The following is a 21,754-nucleotide window of genomic DNA, read 5'->3' on the forward strand; positions in this document are numbered from 1 at the left end:
AACCGGAGAGCTCCACAAATCTAACTGCGATAATAGAATAGCTTGTCAAAAGCATAACAGCTCTGATTAGAATGTTATGCGTGGCGAGCTTATAGCCTGATTGTTGGATATTCTTGACAAAAACAGAGAGTTAGGCAAGGAAAGAAAGGGGGATAGGTTAACTAGACTTTGTCTAATTTTATTACAATACGTGCGGGGAGGGTAATGAGGAAGTGAAAAAATATTTTATTTTCATAAACAACACTTGTAAGTATAGGACCTAGCTAGTAACGCATAAAAAATAATAATGCAGGATCCTGGCAATCATTCAAACTTATTTGTTCCTCCGTTTTCTCCTCAGCACGTGAAGCTCGCTTTCTGTGTTTTATTGGTTTAGGAAGCCACTGAAACGGTAATGAAGAACAGTATTTTTGTATCGGGTGAAGGTGCCCAAACGTGGCTATGCTTTTACACAGCGTGCTTTGTGCTCACAGGTGACTTGCCTGAAACAATGGGTCGACGCTGGGGTTCCGAAATACAAGATGGTGCCGGGTATTGCCACGTACAGCCGTACGTTTACACTCGACGATCCTTACAGCTACGGCGTCGGCGCCAAACTCGCGGAAAACCATCCACTCGGCTACGGCGCAAACTTCACTATGACAGACGGTTACATGAACTACGTGGAGGTAGGTCCTGTCTTCAGAGTACACAGGGTTGCAGATAACAAACCCCATTTTTCTTCAGCGAGCTTGCTTATATAGTGTACGCCACAGGCATATTCATCATCATTGCACCTACCAGCAATATGCTTTGTACTCAAAAGTCGATTGAAGAATTCTTCGGTAACTTGCTCCGTACACCACACTTAGACAAAAGGACCTATGGGGTATCGTCAACTCCCGCTCGTATTCTCTCAACCTTAAGATTTCGACGGGGGCGAAGCTCAGGAACGCTCGTGTACTTAGAGATCTAGGTGCACGTTAAAGAATAGCAGGATGGTAAAATTTAATCCGGAGTCCCTTACTGCCACGTGCCTCATAATCAAATTATGGGTTTGTCTGTAATGTCCCGTAATTTAATGAAACTTTAACACTTATGTCACCATGGGTTGACCTGTGTGAGGCAGTAACAGTACTAACCTTCTCGCAGGCTGTGAACAATGGCGCACAGAGACGTCTCCAGCAATCAGGTCTGGCTGTGTATTCTGTGTGATACGTAGACAAACGTAAACGGTGCACACAAGGTAACGTTTAACAGCAACTCACCCCTCCCTCGCAGGGCTAAACACTGAAGAAATTAAACATTCACCGCCAAAATCACAGCCAATTTTCGTCAGTCAACGCCAACAGCACAGAAAGCTTCGTTCACGTCGATTTTAAGAGTGCATGGGATCCGTATAATGTTCTTCTGGAGACCATAGCTCCGCAGAAGGTAGAGGTAGAGAGAGAGGCACTGAAGAGAGCAAAGGCGGGGAGGTGAACCGGACACATGTCCAGTTTGCTCCGCGGGAGACGAACATAACACCAGAGATCCTCCACCGACCTATTAGCTCTCCTATTAAAGGATACCTTGGGCATGCCTTCACACGTACGTCTTACTTTAGGCTCTGAGGGTTCAGGGAGATTGGTCTCCCTTGGGGATCATGATGCTTTTTGGGGATGCCACTCTAAACAGTCGCATTGCAAGACTGCAATTACTAGTCTCAACCAACTGTATATCTCCAGCATGGTAACGGCTACAGAGTATTTTCATTTTATTTCATTCAGGCCTGTCGACGCTTGAAATACTACCAGTGGGAAGCAATATGGGTGGAGACGGCAGGTATGGCCTACCTGCACTACAAGGATCAGTGGATCAGCTACGAGGACGAGACTAGCGCAGCAGCGAAGGTGGGCTTCGAGTAGGGACACACTTACATACTCTTGCCTATTTTTGTACGAGAGGGATGAAATCGGCAATGGAAGCAGCGATATTGTTTGGTTGAAATAGGTAAGGAAAGCATGCATTGAAGTTCAGTGGCAGCCATCGGGCCCCGAGGCACTTGATTGTCAAGGCTTGCGCTGACCCTTCAAATGAGCGACATAGAAGGCGTGAGATGAAACTACGAGGTTCCATGCAACACTCGCTATGAAGCTGTCGCTGTAGATCACAGCGCAACAAAGTCATCGGCTGAGGCCATGGGGTGTTACCTTTTGCCATTACTATAGGGAATAAGTCACCAAACTCCTACTAATGAGTCGATTCAATCGCTCTCTCTCAGAAAAACAAAGGCAGGTAGCAGATACATTCTGTGTGAACCCTGTTGAGATTGAGAAGACCAGTGAGTAAATTTGGCTGAAGTTGTTGAGCGTCGGCATTCTAAAAAAAGAAAACATTTGCTACAGGTCAAGAGAAAACCACGGAGAGAGAGACAACACGGTCGATGTTGAACAAGTTGTGTGAACTGGCCCGGTGTAAAATAAATGTACTGTACGAGGATGCGACGTTGAACTAGTCGCACATCAGCGCCTGCGTTGTCTCGCTTTTAGAGATCCCGTAACAAACATGGTTCTTATTTTTCAGAAGTCCGACTGACTTTGAGTCTGCTGGCTCTTTTTGTTTGTGACTCTTAGTACGTAACTATAGTTGACTAGGAGTGGGCGTGAACATGAATCTGAATGAGCCTCAGCTAATATGATTTTGTGTGACCATAAATCAGTTCAAGTTCACATGATTGATATTGATTTTTACCTTGTGCATCTTCGAGTGTACCACTGCGTCCTACAGCACGCGCGCCCTCTTCCTCCCCCCCCCCCCACACGCACACGCCCACGCACGAGCACGCGCACGAGCACACGCACACACTAGGCGTGTGTTGTCACAGGTCCTTTTATGCCAGGTATTCTTGGTACACAGAAATTTGGGGGAGGCGGAGGTGCACGTTTCCAGTTTACACCCCCCCTCCCCCTTTCAACCCTCCCCCTTGCTAGGCCCCTGTGTACACACACGTATGGGAGGATCGCTTCAAACTTGGCATTGTTTCCATATGATCCTCATTTCTATGTCGCCTTTCTTCCTTCCCACAATTTAGGATAGCAAACTGGGAGCAATCCTCACTAATCTAATTATTTTTGTCCATTCCGGTCCAAGACTCTCCGTTCAGAGGAATTGCGATTGCACTGTTTACAGCTGCTAATTTACTGTCTCTCACTGTCGGTGCCACCGCAGGCCTTGTGGTTCCGGTCTCAAGGAATGGGTGGCGTATTCGTGTGGTCGCTGGACGCGGACGACTACTCGGGCGACTGTGTGGGCGAGCTCTTCCCCGTGGTGGACAGCGTGTGGAAAGCGTTCAACGGATACCGCCCGGTCACCGCCCAACCCCTCGTGCGTGACGAGTGAGAGATCTGAAATGCAAATTTTGAGTAGAAGGTCCCCGAAGGCTGTCAAAGTTCAAACAAAACAACACAAACAGGGTGCTTCAGAATCGAGATGCCTCTGTTCCACCTTTCTGATGCCGCGTGAGTGCTAAAGGAAAGCAGTGCCGAAATAAAGTTAAAGATAACGGCTAAAATTAGTGAACAACCAGACTAGTCTAATAATCATAGTGGAGCTTTGAAAGATTTGAAGACTTGGGCCTGTGTTAACAAAAACCTTTTACGCTAGAATTTTTCTTAAGAAAAAGATTCTGCGAATCCTGGCACTGGACAAAGTATTAGTGAAGGCGGCTGAAAAATAGAAAAAAAGCACGTTCGAAAGAGAAGCATCGCCAATTGGGCCCTGATACTTTGCTTCCCAGATTGCTGTAGTTTGAATGTTTAGTTTTGCTTTTAGAGCCGCTTTTTCCTTTATTCTATTTTTTGGGGGGTGGTCACTGGATTTGATAACATATATTTGTTTGAAAATATCCTGAACGAATATAGCCACACTTGTGAACAAACGCAATGTCAGAAGCACCTACTTACGTTCAGCCGGAGTCTATATTATGTAAGATGAATCAGCATGTAGCGGCCACATTCAACACAAAGTGTTTACTTTATTCCCAGAGGCGGAAGCCAACCAACACCACCATAAACTCAAAATATTTTCATTTGGTTTCGCTGCAACTTCGCTATCGCAGCCTTAGTGGTTTAGCCAAGACCTACATGTCCTGTGTACTTTATGTATGGGAAGGGTCGCAGGAAGGCATACAGAAAGAATGCTTCATCTTTCCGAGCTAATTGAATGTTTCTCTTTATTCGCCACAAAAGTGATGTTGGGGACGAAGACAATTATAGAGAGGAAGCTTTTATGCTACTTTGAAGCAGTCATGAAGCGCTATTTTGTCTAACTCCACGTATGACCTTCTTTCTCTAGAATATAGAATCCTATCGACAAAAAAGGAAGTTGTTCCATTTTGTAAACCTGGCGACTCATTGAGTAATGAAGAATACCCTTTCAGTTAACAGAAGCAATGATCATCGGCAGCTGATCATTGTATGATCAATGACAATCAAAGGACTGTAAAAGGACGCCTCTTCCTCTCTACAATCACTTTGTCTCTTTCTCTCTAAGATGTATTATCGCCACAAAAGTCTCGAGTTTCGTGTAGTTCGCTCAACACGAACGCGCTGCCATCCTGTTGCAGGCACTGATGAGGGGCAAGCAAGTCATGAGGGCGGCGGACCAAGCCGGCGGGCACCTTACGGCGCCCCTAGCGTGCTTCATGCGTGGCGAGGCGTTCGAACGAGTGGGCATTCGGCGCTTCAGCCTGAACACCCTGCCGCTCGGCATGTGCACGCACCTCATCTACTCCTACGTGGAGACAGACAACGACACGGGAGAGTTCATCTTCCGCCAGAGGGGCGCGACGGGAGAGAGGAGTACGCCGGCGCTGTGCACCTGTTTGCGCGCCTCGGGCCCTTAGCGTTTTATAAGGCTTTTATTTAAAGAAAGAACGACGCGCGTTTAGTGCATTTTACAGCGAAACTGTTATCGCGACTACACTCGCGAGCAACTTTCTGAGGCAATAAAGGGAAAGCTACGGGCTTGGTGCGTCTGCACGTGTGTTACTGCGCCAAGTATTCTGGCAGCGTTTGAACGACGCTTTTGGTTTATTGGTACAGGCACTGGGAGGATAGAAAAGCACAACAAAGAATAGAAACGAGATATAGGAAAGTAGAAAAATAAGCAAGATTGAGCACTCAGTGATCTGTTTTGTTTTATTTTGCTGTCCCAAATAAGATGTGTAAATACGCTCTACCCCAGCTTGACCTAACGCGGGTGAGGATGGGGGCCTTCTTTTCGGGAGCACTCTTAGTTGTGCACTGTGGAATATTTCAGTGTGAGCCACTTTGTCTCGGCAGCCTCAACACGCTTCATTGCCACAGAAAGTTGCCCGCCAATGTTGAAGTGCGTGGCTTAAAAAGCGCCTAGATGAAAATTGCCAAATCCTCGTATTTCGCCTTAGATGAGATGATATATGAAACACTTACAAAGCTTCCTCACCACCGTGGCATAAGAAAAGAGGGTAACAATTTTATATTTGCAAATAACAGGGGTCCATGTTATGGTTTACACTGACATGACACTCTTTGGCCATACCTGGCCCTTGCGCCACTAAACAACATACATTCATTCATTCATGCTATGGTTTACGCGTACGAATAGTTAGAAGTGGGTTGTTTTACTGCAGGTTCTAAAAAGTATTACGTATAGAAATGTTTCATTGGTTTATAAAGACATTTTACGAACCGTGCAGTAATGTTACTCAATGTATTGAAAGAAATTAACCTAAAGCAATATCGTTATCTTGAGGTAAGAGGGGTATCATACGTGTCATTAATTGGCAAAGTTAAGTTGCAGCCTTTGAAAAAAAAAAAGGTTATGCGATTGTTTTCTAATTAATTATATGGCCTTTATCACCTATGTTTTCTAGTGTCCCTTGAGAACATTACGTCACATCGAGTCACATCGAGGACCGTAGTAAGTTTTCCTGAAGTCATCAGTGACTGAAGATAAGGACAAGGTGTGGGTAATAAGTAGGCGAACTTACATGTGGATAGGTGAATTGCGACCTTTGCAGTGAATTACATAAACAAGAACTCGTGATCGCGTTATATGTAGGCTAGTGTTACGAAAAGTACAGAATCTAGTCTGCTGTCCCGAAAGATGCCTGCCACGAAGATTAAATTTGGTGAAAATATAGGGAGTATCATGGCGCGTAAACATGCGAAGGTTTGTGTTTGTTCTTCCACTACCGCCTTTCCACCAAACACAAACTTTGTTTGTGTTTGGTGGAAATAAGACAAATTGGTATGGATAATGTGTAGGCAAAGCCTTGTAACTTATATTTACCGACGAGATCAACCCTTACCAAAATTTTTAGTAATATTGAATAAAGCGCCTCTAGACAAATGTTACTAGAACCTATCGTCACTAGTTGAATTGACCGTCTTTATACACCGTAACAACTTCCTAGGAACATCCTGCGACTATCGGCCACCGACATTGAATTGGAAAAATAGACATAAAATGTCGGTTAAATTCTTATCGACTGCTTATTATCTTATGTTGGTAGAACGTGTCAACTGCGAAGCGACTATTCATTAACCACCTTTATACATCTTAAAACCTCCTAGTAACATCCTGTCAACTATTGGCAACGAATATATATTGCAAGTTTATTAAAGAAGTATACCCCGACGATTACGATACTCTCTAATGCGAAATTCGAGCGCAGTTCTATACGTGTCTTCATTTCGCGATATATTAGCTGGCGTAGACAATCTGCCTCGCGCGGCACATTGGAAACGCAGCGAAGTGTGGCGCGACTGCATCGCTAATCGGGAGGTAGCGATAGGCGACGTGGTAGGCGCGATTCACAGCAGCCACCGCAGACAGACCTCCTCTCACGCAGCGCGTTGTTTCCATACAGACTACACGCGCTACTCTGGCGTCGTCTCATAGCCATCGTCGCCGCAACGCCCGTCTTGCAATTTTCTTCTCACGCTTTCTCCATACCCTTCTTTTCCACTTTCCACCGCATGGTTCCCGGCACCCTCCTCCTTCGCTTTCCTCCTCGTGCTCTCTTCTCTATCACAGTTTTTCATCACTCGCTGCGCTCCGCGTTTGCTTTAATACTTCACTGTGCTCGTTCGCTCGGTTATGAAGGACGACGCCGCCGCTCCCTGCGGGAACAGCCTCCTAAGAGCTTCGCTCTAAAAGTGCGAGGTAGTGTAATTAAAGCAAGTGCAGATAACAAGTTTATTGTATATATATTAATTGCAGTTTTTCTTAAAGTTTGGTATGAAGGCTATAAACAAGGATAAGATGCCTCAGAAAAGCTGGCCAACTTATCGATAGGAGGCTATTTCGTTTCGATATCGAAAAGGTGGTCAGTGTTTCTTATGCACCTGATCCCTGTTTATAACTTTTATACCACAGTGTGCTACTGCCTCTGTCAGCCCCCTCGTTTATTTTCTTTTCGTTAAAGAATTTTTTTATAAAGCGGCCAGAAACTTTATACGGCCGTTATCCGCTGTGTTTCCCATTGTCTGAGAACTCTACATCTCACCGGTTTCGTAGTTGTTGAAAGTTGGAGTAACATTATGTCTAACTCCTTCAGGCGGGAATTATAAAGGACTGTCTATAAGGATGTCAACTTTGCACAACTTGATTCCACATCACTCGACACTCCACTGCAAGAAAGACAATGTGGTAGGATGGCGCCTTGTGCTGAGTCATCATAATTAGAGAGTAATTATTATATAACTATTGCGCAGACGATATTGCTTCGTTCTTGTACAAAAATTTGATCACTGACTTGAAGCACATGCACCATTTCAAAGCTGATTGCATGCATTACGCACAAAATGTATTTTTTAAATATTGTTGCCGATACGCCGCGCATACAGTCAAATATTGCAGTACCTCCAGCGAAGTGGTCGTCTGTAGCAATACCGATATCACTGGAAGTGAATTGAAGGCACGTTGAGCATGTAAGCGGTTCCATTCGCCAGAAGCTGCATGTCTGCTGCTATTTCTTGGCCACCAATCGCCAGAACCGGCAAGAACTAGTCGCGTCCGCAAATGTGCACATGGCGCCTGAAAGGGCAAATGTCTTGATGTACTTTCACGTTTCTGCATTAGTTACGAGCTTTACAAATAATCACTGAATCCTCGATTACTTCCTTTCTTCGAACGGTATACGAGGCATCCGCGGTGTTTTCGGCTAACTAAACGAGTCATCTTGTCTATATTTCATAGAAGTAGGGAGATGGTTAAACTGAAGTGATTACCGATTGAGGTAGCAGATAAGCATGACAAAGTTCTGTGCCCTAGAATCACGGCACATCCAGAAACTCATCAGATGAGCTGCTATAGCAGCGCAGTTGGTTGCAGCTATGCACGTTACGGTCGTCTGCAGGCTGAAATGGCAGTTCGTCCCGTCTTCTGAATCTACACGCATGGGCGAGGTGCAGGCAAAGATCAAAGTGTGTGTTTCCGTTACCAAGCAAAATTTCTCTGTCGTTTTTGTGGGGAACTATAAGCCACTATAGCTGCGATCAAGTTTCGCGAAAATGGGGGCAGCATTACGGCGGATGTGCATGTGAAAGTAAATGCGCGCAATTAAGGTACGACTTTGGATAGAAATTACTTAGGCAAGTGCTTCCAAGCGTTATACACGCGCAATGTTGCGAATGGATGAGTCATATACGGTCAGCGTTGTAAAGCATCTCGGTTAGTTGCAAGCAACTGAAATTTCTTACGCAACTGCTTGAAAGAAACCACTTCCCTAAAAATTGGGCTGTGGTTCTGCTACGTCACACAAGTTCGCTGCCTTATTTTTTTATCCTAGGACGCATCATTATGATATTTTTTAAAGGATAATTTCGGTGCCCTGTCTATAGGAGATATATAGGAGGTTTAACAGGTGGGTTTGTAGACTGTAATTACGCAACCGCTTATTGGTTTTCATAGACATGCAGACTCAGCATGTCCTGTCGCACCAATTCATTATGGTATTCCATACGGAGGATACTAATGAGAAATCTTGCAATAGTGCCTGGATAGTGTTGCTATGACTGAGCAACACCTGAATTGGGCAGCACCTGAATCGGTCTAAACACCGTCTTTCAGACTTCCACCAACCTTGAGCATACAATTGTTACACAAAGAGATAAGCTTCAAGTACATAGTGACACTCTCACACAAAACAGAAATATCTGCTCTTCTTGGGGTAGTATTTTCACACACCACAGGTGAAAAGGTATGGTTGAAATGCAAATTACGCAATTATTTTACTCCACCTCGGATGGCATGGTCTCGTTCTCTTTTCTCTAACGTTAACAGGTAAGCCCAATATGGCAGAAGTCATGTGCTTTCCCAAGCGAAAATACAAAGAGACGAGCGTAATTATGAGTGAAGTGCGTCTCGTGTGCAGTAAATCTTTAAATAAGGAAGAAACAACAACAACATCTATGCAGGCGTATTGGCGTTGTAGAAAAGGGGGAAAACGCAGGAGAGTTAAACTTTGATGTGCCACAGAGGATAATTTACACAATCGCTTACTGGTTTTCATAGACATGCTTTGTGTTACTCGGAGGTAGCTCAAAACTCTTCCACTACCGCCTTAAGTAATTTAGACCATAATATGTGACCGAGACCTTTTACGATCTGTCGGCGACGGCTTGCCGCTATGCTCGCCTTAAGGCATAAATCACACTAAGCCCACATTAGATTTCCAATATAATGTGCACCAAGCCTTGAATCGTGGGAAATGTCCTCGCTGATCAGAGTGAATTCTCTAATTTGCCATATTGCTGTGAAAAGACAGCTGAACTGCTTTCAGGATACCCCCCCCCCCCTTTTTTTTGTTACAATGCAGACATACTGCGCGACATGGGCATGCTGAGGCACAAAACGAGTGCGACCGAAGTGAGGACTTTGGTCAGCTACGGAGGCGGCGCGCACCTACAGAGCCTGCTGAAGCGGATACGCGAACCACAAAAGATGTGGCACTTCCTCCACAGGATGAAACACTGGCTCGTGGTGTTCGGCTTGGACGGAATCAACTTTCACCTGGAAGGACCGGGTCCTCCACTTTGCAAGTGGAGCGACATCGTTGCCATTTGCAAGTTCATTAGGGTGACAACAAAAGAAATCTCATAAGCTTGGGAGGGAGCGTTGGCGTATATAGCAGTTTTGATAATGGGGGTATGTGATAGCAGCGTAAGAGTAGACGCCTACTTATGGCAGCAGGGGCAAAAAGGAGATAAATCTATATATGAGACAAGCATTTGGAGGGAGGCGCACTAAGTGTTTCTGCTTCACTCTACCAGACAGGGCAGGAGCGCAATAAACGGAGACAGGCGACAGTCTATATGTAGGTATAACAGAACCTTTCAATGCGCGAAAATAAACAAGCACGTTATAGATAACTAAATGTGATTCAATAGCAACGCGGGCATAAAAAGCGCGAAACTGAAATAGGGCAGCCAGCACCTGCCCGTACAATATGCAGCTTTACTAACAAAGGACAATACACGAAAAGTACTTGCAGTGCACCATTAGCCATGGGTGCCATAACCGTCCCCGCTGCGCGTCATAATACAGAGCGATAACCCGGGTTTCACTTTATGTGCAAGTTGCGAGAAAAATTTGTCATCGAAAAAAAAAGAACGATAGCAATGATCATGGCCACCGTATGCGCGCAGGAAACAACTTATAACATGCAGGAAATCTGGTATAGCGGATTACACATAGAATATTAGCTACAGCGTGCTTTGTTGTTGCCTTTTTGCCCAGCAACTTCGAAGCTTTCTTGGGGATGCGTATCTTATCACGCTCCAGCTTCCTGCGTGTCGTGACCCCAACTGCAGCCTCCTTCCGTACGAGAGAATAGCCAGGTAACCATTGAAACGCTCAGGTGATTTCATTGTTCTCGAAAGCTCTTGCGACCCATTCTTTCTTTTCTAATTTTCCACATTTCACTGTATGTTTGTGCCCCTTTCTCTTTCTGCTGCCAAAGGATAGAAGGCAATGGAGCACTTCAGTACCAATGTCTAAGCTTTAGTTTCTTTTAGCTGTTAATTTCTAGTTCTGTTCTGGATTCTGTTGCGCTGAGTTTTAAAACTGAAAGAATGAAAAAAAAAAAGAAACACGAGACGGAAGGACGAAGCGCAATTTGTGGAAGCCCGTGTTCTTTCGTTTTTTCAATGCTGAAACTCAGCGCAAGAAAATCACCAACAGACGCCAAGCGATGAACGGGGCTGTTCGTCGCTTTGCTAAAAAAAAAATCTTGCTCGTTCTTTTTGCGAAGGTGTACCCATGCATGTCAGCGGTGGTATTAGAGGAGCATTTTAATGGGTCCGGGCAAGTATACCGACGCAGGATTGCGAAACATTGAAGTGATCAGGTCAGCTGGCGAGATGGAAACAACAGATAGTTCTTCAAGTAATAAAATGAGCAATTTGTCATAGATACTACACGGTTTGTTCGTGTCGGTGCGAGCTATAAAAGACTTCACAACTTTGACGTAATGCGTCGCAGCGTAAACCATTCTTTTGTCTCACGAAGTGTTGGGGTAGTATTGACAAATCGTTTCTTTCGTAAGTGCTGTTCGCCATTAAACAAGCCACCTTCGCTAATAGAGAGTTTTAGCTCAGCGGGTTTACGTTTCGCTCCGCTCGCGGTCTTCACCGTTGCGCCAGCGGAGCGGCTCGCGAAAAAATAATTTTAGCCCGGCGGATCACTCATATGCTCGAGCGGAGAGAGCGGGGCGCTCTGCTTCCCCACCTAGTGGTCCGAATAGGAGTTACTGAGAAATGAATTTGAATTACGCTTGCTTTTATAATGCAAGAAATGTTGAATAAATATATATTACATGTTCTTAGTACATTATTTGTTAATAATATACTGAGTACTAATGTACGGGTCAGCGCCGCAGTCGCCGTCGTCGATGCAGAACTGCCGGCGTTCATGTTCGCGGCTGCCATCTTGCATTTCCCATACACGCCCGCGCGCGCTTACGCACGCTAGCGCGCTGCGTATACCCTCCGCTGGGGAGTGCTTTCCAGCGCGCGTAAACGCTGCTCCGTAAAACCGCTGGCCGCTTCAGCGTTGTGCGCATGCGCAGTCGTGTCTCCGCTCGCCCGCTCCGCTCCGCTGGCCGTAAACCCGCTGGGCTAAAACTCTCTAATGTTTGGGTGGCATTTGGTCTTACGAACAGCGTCAGCGTAAGAACATTTTTTTGCGAACACGGGTCTTGTTTCACAGAGGAGTCTCGTCAGAAACATTAGAAAAATTTGTCGCTTCTCGAGGCTTATTTTCCATCGATACATGGGAGACTGTGATACTTATATATTCAGGCATAATTCGGCGCTTATTTGCTAAACATAAAGCTATTGTTTGAAGAAAACAAACGAGAACGTGAAGACGCGCTTACCCTTGTCTCCGTAGTACATATGCCACATTGGTCTTCTAATCATTCATTAGCTATCCTGACAGCGTGTCCGTTCAAAGCCGAATGTAGATGATACATTAAGGTCCTGAAAGTAATAGCGTTCTCTCAGAAACTGCGAACTAGTACAATACGTCAAACGCCACATTTAAACAAATCCTGACAGAACATCGAAATACCGTGATGCCCTCAATTCTACCTGTGACTTACTGTACACTACTCAGCCTCTAAGGTGTGGCCGCTCTCATCGCTGTTGAAGCCTTGGGTTAAAAAATAAAAGAAATGTATGCAAAAGTTTAGCAGAAGTAGTGAGCTTGAGGTTAGTCGGCCGTTTATTAAACTTTTGGTTTGGTCTTTCAATTGGTCCCCGTAATGTTGTTGCACATGCAGTCAGGTGAACTACCTGTTCCTCATGACCTTCGACTACAAGCTGGATGAGCTGTCTAAGACGAAGATTACAAGTGGACTTTATTATTACGAAGGGAACCGGAGCACCAGCGTCGAGTCTGTAAGCTGCCGACATCATCACTTCTCGTGACGTCCTCATAGCGCACTATTAGACCCTCGTCCATTTGATGTGGTAGTAGTACGCTTGTGAAAAAAAAAAAGACTTTTTTTTCTTCGCACATATCAATGCCAAACTCGTGCCGTCGGGTCCTTCCGGGAGTCGCAGGCACACTACTCATGCAGCCTGAAAAAGAAAAGTTTATTAGTAACCGCATGATGCTCAAAGCAGTAACTGAACTCCGGCGGCAGTTTAAGTGGTTTATTTGTGGCGTCACTTCTACGAGTCCAGGAATCGTGCCTTGGCAGGTGGATAAACGCTGGGGTGCCGAAGCACAAGATAATTCCAGGTATCGCCACATACGGCCGCAGCTTCACGCTCCGTGACCCGGCCGACAACGGCGTCAGCGCTCCGCTTGATCCAGCGCACCCGCTCGGCTATGGTGCGAACTTCACGCAGACGGACGGATACATGAACTACGTCGAGGTAGGTCCTCGTGCTCCTAGCACGCGGTTGGCAGCGGAGTGTGGAATTACGAAAAATTAAAACGATGCTTCAGCTTTGCGTCCACTGGATTTCTCTCGCATCTATTGAGAGGTCTGAAGTGAACGAGATAGTCAAGTTATACACACGGCTCAACAAATGCGAGAATAATTGGAGTTCCCGAAGATTTGTGTAAACGTTGCAACAAATAACGTAAACTGCAAACTATAGGGCGGTCATTTTGCCTTCTATAGAGGGTGTCATAGATTATAGCGTACAAAACTGCGATATCCACTTTTAGTGCATAGCGTTGTAAACTTGGTACCTCGTTTTCTTAAGTTTACCAGCCGTCACAGATGCTGGCCAGAAAACAAACTACATGAATATACTGCACGTAAAGTGCACCATGAAGTTGACGTTGCTTATTGTGGGGTTATCATCGTTGAAGTTTACGCAAATTAAGTCAGGACACAATTCGGCTTTTGCGTTGATTGTATTGCAATTTGGCGCTTTCTTACCGGTAACCAATTACCTACAGAACCGAGCAGCTGTGGGATCCTCACTAGAGGGTCACCGCACATCCTTAATTTTTACGTCTTTTCTGGCTCTCCGAACACTCGCTCGGGGTAAGGGGCGCAATGTTGTCATTGCGTGCTTCAGAAACGCAATTCGGCATCAATTAAAAATGTGCCTTTATTGAACCTTAAGGAGCGCTTCTGCACTAATAAAGTAAAGTAGAAATGCCGTCTCACAGGTTATGACTGTATTGCGCGCAACTTCACATACATTGTGCCACTCCATCTTTCCTTATACCGTCTATCCGTGCGTCGGTAACGCTTGTGACGTGTAGTCAAGTAGGTTCCGTCTTTTAAGCTTCTTAGCCCTGCTGATCTCGGTTCTCCCTTTCAATCAAAGTTGCCTCTGCGAACACACCCGGACTTTTTTGACCGTGGCTGGGTTGCTGCAGTCTTGCGCAATAGGCAATACGCAGAGGATCATGAGCGTATTTACTACCCTATATGATGTCCCGGCTGCTGACCTTGTTGTTGACAAAATTACTCAGTGATAGAACGAATGATACCTAACTGTCCTCATTGCAACAAATGTATGTCATCCAGAGCACAATTCTTTTCATAAAAGCAAACCTATATTTACCTGCTTTCTTAGGATTTCGGGTTTGACCATCTGATTTGTCCGTCTTTAGCCGAGTAAAGGGCAGTTTACCGTTGAACTATATCAAGACTCGGCCCTCTCTAGTCGACGCGTCTAGCCTCGATAGAATGGCACAGCAAAGGGGGCCGATTCCGGAGATAGTATGACGCGTGGTCGCATGGATCACGTGGTGGGGGTCTCCGTGTCTTGCTGTCTTCACTGGCAGGCACGCAGTCGCTGTGGTGCAAGCTACGTTGTGCAGAATATAATCAATTGCGTGACATTCATTTAACTGCTTCACGAAAACATCGTTTCTGAATCCAACATGTCCGTTGGATCTGTATAATTTTCTCGTTAGTTCCACTCTATTGAAAAAAAAAACAAGAATGGCTTCCTATTGAATGTTTCTTTTTTTAATTGCACAATGCACGAGCCGAGAAAGTCACGCATGTGCACAAGTGCGTTGCAGGCTCCAGTGTCAGCATTACTGCGGTTAGAAGTTTACTTTTGTTTTAGACATGCACAAGGAGGCCCCTACAGAAGAAGATGAAACAAAGAGAGAAAAATAGCTAGTTAAGCGCTAGTTAAAAAAAAACTGACAGAAAGAAAGCTGAAGACAACATTTAACCAATGCTTATTCTGTTTTAGCTGTCACCGTATCACTAGCGTTTGTGGCTCTTTAATAGTGCTTTTGTTTTCATACTTCAGAGATAAATGAGAATGAAAGTTAGGTGACAGGAACATTTAAAGAGCGAAGCAAACAGGCACACAAATTTCTGGTTCCGGAATTACACTCGCACGTGCCTTACAAGGTGCCTTCGTGAAGCTCTCAGCTATGTTCATTATTAAAACCAGTGATTTGCGATTGCCTTTGTTGTTCACATTTTTAGACGTGTCGACGGGTGAACTACTTTCATTGGAAACGATACTGGATGAAGTATGCGGCGACGCCATACATCCACTACGAGAACCAGTGGGTCAGCTACGACGACAAGGACAGCGTCAAAGTGAAGGTAGAACCTGCACGCGTGCGCTTCAAAATTTCGCTGTTAAGAGAGTTTTACCTTTTTCAGTACTTGTAAGAGGAACATTAATTAGCTGAATTGTAGATGCGTGCCTGTTTATGTACTTCGAAATAGGAAGTTGCTATCTGCTATCTGGGAATGTTTATGCTGACTTGTTATGGGCGCAATTTTTTCACAGCCATTCTTGTTAACCGCACCTGACGATATCGACAGAGCCCCATCCTCCCCCCTACTCCTTTCTTTTTCATGGAACACATTTTACAGGTGTCATCATGGCCTTTTCACTTAATAATTTCTTCCTCCATATCTGTTTGTACAGAGGCATTCAAGGCGAAAATTTCCAGTATTTCTAAACAAAAAAACAGTCTGGTAGGATTGTGGTTGCCCTCCCCACCGATCATCGTCTCAGAAAGCAGTGAAGGCACTGTCGTGCTTTCTGAGAACGACTGGCTTGCGCGAGCGCCTTTGACTGCGTAGCGCCTGTATATGCCCGTGTTCACCTTCACTTCATTTCTTTGCCTTTCTGCCTCTCTCTCTCTCGCTTCTTTTTACTACCATTTTCCCTTCTCCCAGCGCAGGGTAGCCAACCATGCTCATAGCTTGTTAACACCCGTGCCTTCTTTTTAGCTCTCTCATTCATATAGTGTGCTCTCTCTCTGTGTGCTCTATATAGCTCTCTCACTCACTTGCGTCTCTGCACTTGGACATTATCCAACTGCAGAGACGCAAGAAAATTGTGCACAATTATCTCTTCAATTCGAATAAATTAATGACTTCGCAAAGAAGTACTTTAGGACACTGGTCTCGACTGTTGAAGGCATGTCTACACATCCGGAATCATCAAAACAGCAACAGCTTCTAGATATCCGTCCGCAAACCTGAAACAAAATGTACTGGCGTTGCTATTACTAATATTTGAGAAAGCTACCTTACGAACCTCGGGAGTAAATGGCGTGGCTCACCAATGCATTTAGTAACAAAGTTTGGGGACGGATGTAAAGAAACGAATGGTTCTGAAAGACCCAAAATGAAGCTTTTCGCTCCTTTAAAAGCTCCCGTCATCCACGCATTTAAGTCTAGTTGAGCTGAAGCACAAGTTATACTTTCGACGATAGGGTCTGCGATCGCATTGTCGTTATTGCATAATCTACGGCGGATTATCCGCAGGCCGAGTGGTTCTGGAAGCACTGGCTGGGTGGAATATTCGTGTGGTCTTTGGACGCGGACGACTACGGTGGAGATTGCGTGCAAGAGATCTACCCCATGGTTAGAGCGGCGTGGAAAGTCCTAAAGACGAATCAGCGTCTGCATATGCGTGGACACCCTGAACAGGTGCGCTGTGGTGTCCTTTCTGTTGGTTTCGCATCCTCGCGCTGCGAGTGTTGTTTTGACTTCCTCCGAGACAGTGGCTTTGAGCAGGTGCAGTTAGTTGCCTCGCGCTTCTGTGTGTGTGTGTTTCTCCACACTGTGCACGTGGTCTCGAGACAGGATGCTTGCTTTTCGGTCTTCCATATTTTCGCCTACGGAATCGGAGCAGCAGGACAATAGGGGGAGGTGGATATGGTAGCTGCTATTGAGACCTCTTTCAGATGAGATGCGCAAGGAAACATGTTTGCCGTAGTGCGCACAACTCGCTCTGGGACATCGCACGTACGCGCACTGCGCGTGCGGAAGTGCCGAATACAATATCTCTGCAGAATCTAACAGTACCAGCACAATACAGTGTATACGCTCAGACCTCAATAATTAAAAAGAATAACAATATGGGTGCAAGAACGCACCGAGTAATGTGCAAATTCCACGAAATATACGATATACCTACGCGCGCGACAGTAGCTATATATCAAAAGCAATGATAATAATCAATAACTATATTCGCACAACAAAACACGGAAATGGACAGGAACTAAAAGCCACGAAAGTGGCTTCAATGGGTTCCAAGGCCCAATAACTGGCAAGGCAAACGGTAGCAGAGCACGAGTATACCAGCACTCTAAAAAAATAATAAACTCTATCATCGTATATATTAGGTCACGATTGACAACTTATACACAGAGAACACAAACTATATGAAGTAAGTTTATACAGGCAAATAGGTACTTAAGTGTATCGATACTAAATGTTAATTATTACAAGAATAATAACTACTCTGCGAAATCATATTGATGGTATTAAGGAAATAATGATGTACTACAATGTCGCACTACACCCCACCAGTTTGCTACCTCCTGGAGATAGTGAAGTTTACGTTGCTTTTGAGGCAGTGGAAGAGTGTTAGTATTGCTTTCTTGTATATTTTATGTGCTACAGTCAATAATCTGTAAACTTTGCTTCCCGTGATTACTCCTCGTACGGGGTATTGTCCACCCCTCTGTACTTCATGTTGCAACACGCTTCTCCTTCGGTTTTTGCTAGCGATTGTAATCATAAATTCACAAACCTAGCTATTGCAGAGAAAATGATAATCGTTAAAGTGGACGTTATTCGAAAAGGATATCTATGAGTACAACATTGCGTTGATTAAATAAACTTTCTGTTCTGCAGTGTAAGCAGTGCCAGCAATAATTGTTATCTCTTTTTTCTGCAGTGTTAACAGACGTGTGGTGTTAGTCTTACATGTGGTACCCCAGACACGATGGAAATAGTTAATGCAGGTATGAAATATGGTGTGACAAACTGTAGGTTTTAATTCTGGTGGGAATTCAAATTGGCATTTGGGTAAGAAACCAATCGGACGAGATAAACTCCTTTTTAGATAGTAGACGTGTTGACTCCATCTCATGTGCGAATCGAAGACTATACTCATAACTTCAACGACAACATCAAATGCAGGCACCGCAATCGCCAGCGCCAGATCAGAACTGCAGCTGCAATTGCCAGCGCAAGCGCAATTTACCTTAATTGAAAAATGCATAATAAACATTTCAGCTTTGAATTACACACCGGTCATAAGTCCCGACCAGAAATACGTAATTCAGAAAATGTTTCGCATGCTATCTTGCTTCAGAGTAAAGGCCTTCCAGATGGAAAGCTTTGCTGTGTGACGTCCGAGTGATAAATCGAGAGGAAGGTTGGTAACATATCTAATTAGACTGTGATACCTAGAAATGGTGATCTTCTTTTAGGGTTGATGCCGCTATGGAGCCAAGGATGTTAGAAGAAATCACCGTCCAAGTTTCGAAGAACGGAGGCGCTGTGCCGGAAAACTCCGACCCATAGGAGGCCTTCCTCAACTGAATATTTGCCCGAAGAATAAACTGCAACGTTTTCCGCCAGCCCAATTATTGCCTCATTTGTGCGAGTGTAGCCGATAACTCAGGTGTTTGTCACGATCAAATCCCATGCAGCTATTATAAATTTAATACGACTTTGAAAGCGAAACTTTCTAGGGAAGCCCTCCCGAACTTTGCTGACCATGGCTGCTGCTGCTGTCTTCTCGAATGGCTCATACGCGAGACAGCATTCACATAGTGAATTGGCTTATGCATAGCCACCTCTGTACTGCGCACCCTGGGAGGCCATCCTCGCTCGTGCTGACCTCGAGGCCCAGATGGGCCTCCTGGATCAAGCTGGGTGGTTCGCGATGGCGACTGGAGTCTTGGAATAGGGACCCACTCTTCCACCATTTTTTTCCTCATCAATAAAATGTTTATTCCTCCTCCTCCTGCCGCACCCTTTTATCTATCCTCATCACCACTCCCCATAACCCTCTTCTCTTCCTCTTCCCTCCGAGCAGAGTAGCAGACTAGAGGATATTACCTCAGGTCAACCTCTCTGCATTTCCTCAATAAATTCTTGTTTGACAAGGCTGCTGACTCCCCAGGGGTCGTTGCAGAGTTGGCAACAAATGATGAACACATATACACAATATTCTCTTGAACAGAGAGCAGCCGTTATAAACAAAATAAAAACAAAATAAATTAAAGATGAAGCGTACAAAAGGCCTATCGGCTGGCAATCAGTTTTTGGAATTCTTTTTTAGTCTTCTGCTTCATCTACGTGTGAATCTAAGACGTTTTTCTCCATTATCGTATGTAGAAAGAAAGCATGCCTAAACACATTTATCATTAGGTTTATCGGCTCAAATGGGAACTGATGAAGTACTATGTCACCCTCCAGAAAAAGAACATAGGCTTTCTTACTGTTTAAATTGTCTTTAATAATTTTTAACATGAAGCTTGATCGTGCAATTCTATTCCTCTCGGAGGTGTGCTTTAAACCAATGTGTCAGAGGCTGGCTCTCTTACCAATGATATTAGTAAGTGAAACAACAAAGATTACTTAAATATCCTCAGTCCAACAATTCTAGAAGCCACCAGGCACACAATTCCTATAATTAAAGCGACGCTTTCTACGCCTTCTTTCCTTAAGTTTGATCGTTTTATCGGTCGGCGTCTTGCCTATTAAGGTGGGTACGTCCTGAAGATAGTGCATTAGTAAACTGCAACCCCATCTCGGAGATGGTGGGATGAAAAGTGGGCTGAACCCGCAGACATTACAACCCGTGGTCCCGCAGTCATGTGGGTCGCTTGGTGGTTTTTTGCGTATTCTTATTGATCGGGCAGATACGTAACTGTTATGCCAAAGGCGTGTCAGATGATGAACCTTGTTACAGCATTTCAATAACCCATTTCATTACCCTCTAAAAGAATGTTTCACTTCACATAAATTTCAACGCGTGCTTTGTATCTGCGTATACAGGGTGTTTCAGAGAACACATTCAAAATTTTTAGAGGTTGCCTGTGGCAGATAGTTCAATTCTAGTTCAAGAGGTGGTCTACTCGAAGCGGCTGACACTACTTGCGCAAAAATTCAAATGGAAAAGCGATTAACAAAAGTACTAATTTAAATTTTTTACTAATAACCTTATCACCCATATTGCAATTTACAAATTCTAGTCATGGAGTTCGCAAGGCGAATCTCATTAGAACGACTTCTCAGGACGACACCAGTTTCGAGATATTAATTCCCAAACTTTGCGGAGAAATGGATTGGCGTTCCAGTTACTTGTGTGCTTCAATGCATAAAACGGCGTTTTCTTAAGAAATTAACTGGAACCACCGATGTATTTCTCCGCAAAGTTCGGGAATTAAAATATCGAAACCGGTGCCATCCTGAGAACTCGTTCCAAGTGGATCCGGCTTGCGAACTCCACGGCTAGAATTTGTAAATTGCAATATGGGCCCTAAGGTAGTTAAAAACTCAATTAGATATTTTTGTTAGTTAGTCGATTATGCATTTCAAACTTTAGTGCGAGTAATGTCCGCCTATTCGAGCAAGCCAGCTCATGAATTAAATCAAATCAGTTTATTCGGACATGAACATGTCTACACAGGACATGTTCACGGAGTGACGCAAAAGGAGGACGCTAGTAGCATACTTCCCGACAAGGCCTCACCCCGGGTCACACATCAACTAGAATATCTGCCACACGCATACTTTAAAGATTTTTGAAAGTGTTCGCAGAAACACCCTGTATATGTACTTATACTACGAGAGTTGTCACATGCTTTTGCTCTCTTATATGGGTAGGGAGTTTTCTTATTCTTTAAATACGTGCTGCAGATACGAGCAAGTTGTGACGGCAAGTAACCTACGAGAGTAACGCTGTAACCTGGATACGTGGCGTTTGTCGCTCAATATTTATTTCGGCGCTAGATGTGTTGTGGCCGGGCTCCGCTCAACTACACGTCACTTTTCCCGGCTGCTGGCTTACACAAAATACACAAAGTCCGCGCCGCCCACCGGCCCATCCTTGTAGCTTTCTTGGAATCGCTGTCGCAGAACAGAAGGTGGGCGATCCTGTTGCCACGTATCCTTACACCTCAGGAAAAATAAATTGTCCAGTTGTTTCGTGGTGCGGACGCGCTCGCGACGGTGACGTCGAGCAACGTTACCTTCGAGTCGTGGCTCAACCCGAACAAGCGTTCCCGAAAGGCATTCTCCGAAGAGGACAGTGAAGAAGCAGTTTGAAACGCCTTTTCCACAAGTCCTTTAGAGTACGGGTACGCCGTGCTTGCAAGGGCACCTTTTAATAAAGAAGCGCAAACTGCCAGCTTTCCCAGAAACGTTGGCCACAAGCGACATTTACAACTCCTTAGAGAGGCTGAATTGTGTGTGTTCCGAAGCGAATGAAGAACACCCACTTCTTGTCTTTTCACCTACCTTCGACGCAGCTGCAGCAGTTGG

At 44.8% G+C, this 21,754-nt stretch overlaps 1 protein-coding gene across 1 annotated transcript in view; it reads left to right on the forward strand.

The window, feature by feature from the left end:
- Positions 1-18,838, forward strand: part of LOC142572398 (putative chitinase 10) — a 64,167-nt gene extending 45,329 nt beyond the window's left edge. The window contains exons 7-17 of the mRNA XM_075681486.1: positions 474-668; positions 1,749-1,871; positions 3,190-3,345; positions 4,586-4,820; positions 9,827-10,086; positions 10,747-10,847; positions 12,791-12,908; positions 13,197-13,391; positions 15,431-15,553; positions 16,733-16,897; positions 18,691-18,838. Coding sequence (XP_075537601.1) covers positions 474-668; positions 1,749-1,871; positions 3,190-3,345; positions 4,586-4,820; positions 9,827-10,086; positions 10,747-10,847; positions 12,791-12,908; positions 13,197-13,391; positions 15,431-15,553; positions 16,733-16,897; positions 18,691-18,696 — 1,677 coding nt within the window. The 3' untranslated portion in view covers positions 18,697-18,838. The remainder of the gene's footprint in view (positions 1-473; positions 669-1,748; positions 1,872-3,189; positions 3,346-4,585; positions 4,821-9,826; positions 10,087-10,746; positions 10,848-12,790; positions 12,909-13,196; positions 13,392-15,430; positions 15,554-16,732; positions 16,898-18,690) is intronic.
- Positions 18,839-21,754: the final 2,916 nt, after the last annotated feature.

This window comes from Dermacentor variabilis, chromosome 2 (genome assembly GCF_050947875.1).
Source record: "Dermacentor variabilis isolate Ectoservices chromosome 2, ASM5094787v1, whole genome shotgun sequence".
In the NCBI taxonomy this organism is placed as follows: domain Eukaryota; kingdom Metazoa; phylum Arthropoda; class Arachnida; order Ixodida; family Ixodidae; genus Dermacentor; species Dermacentor variabilis.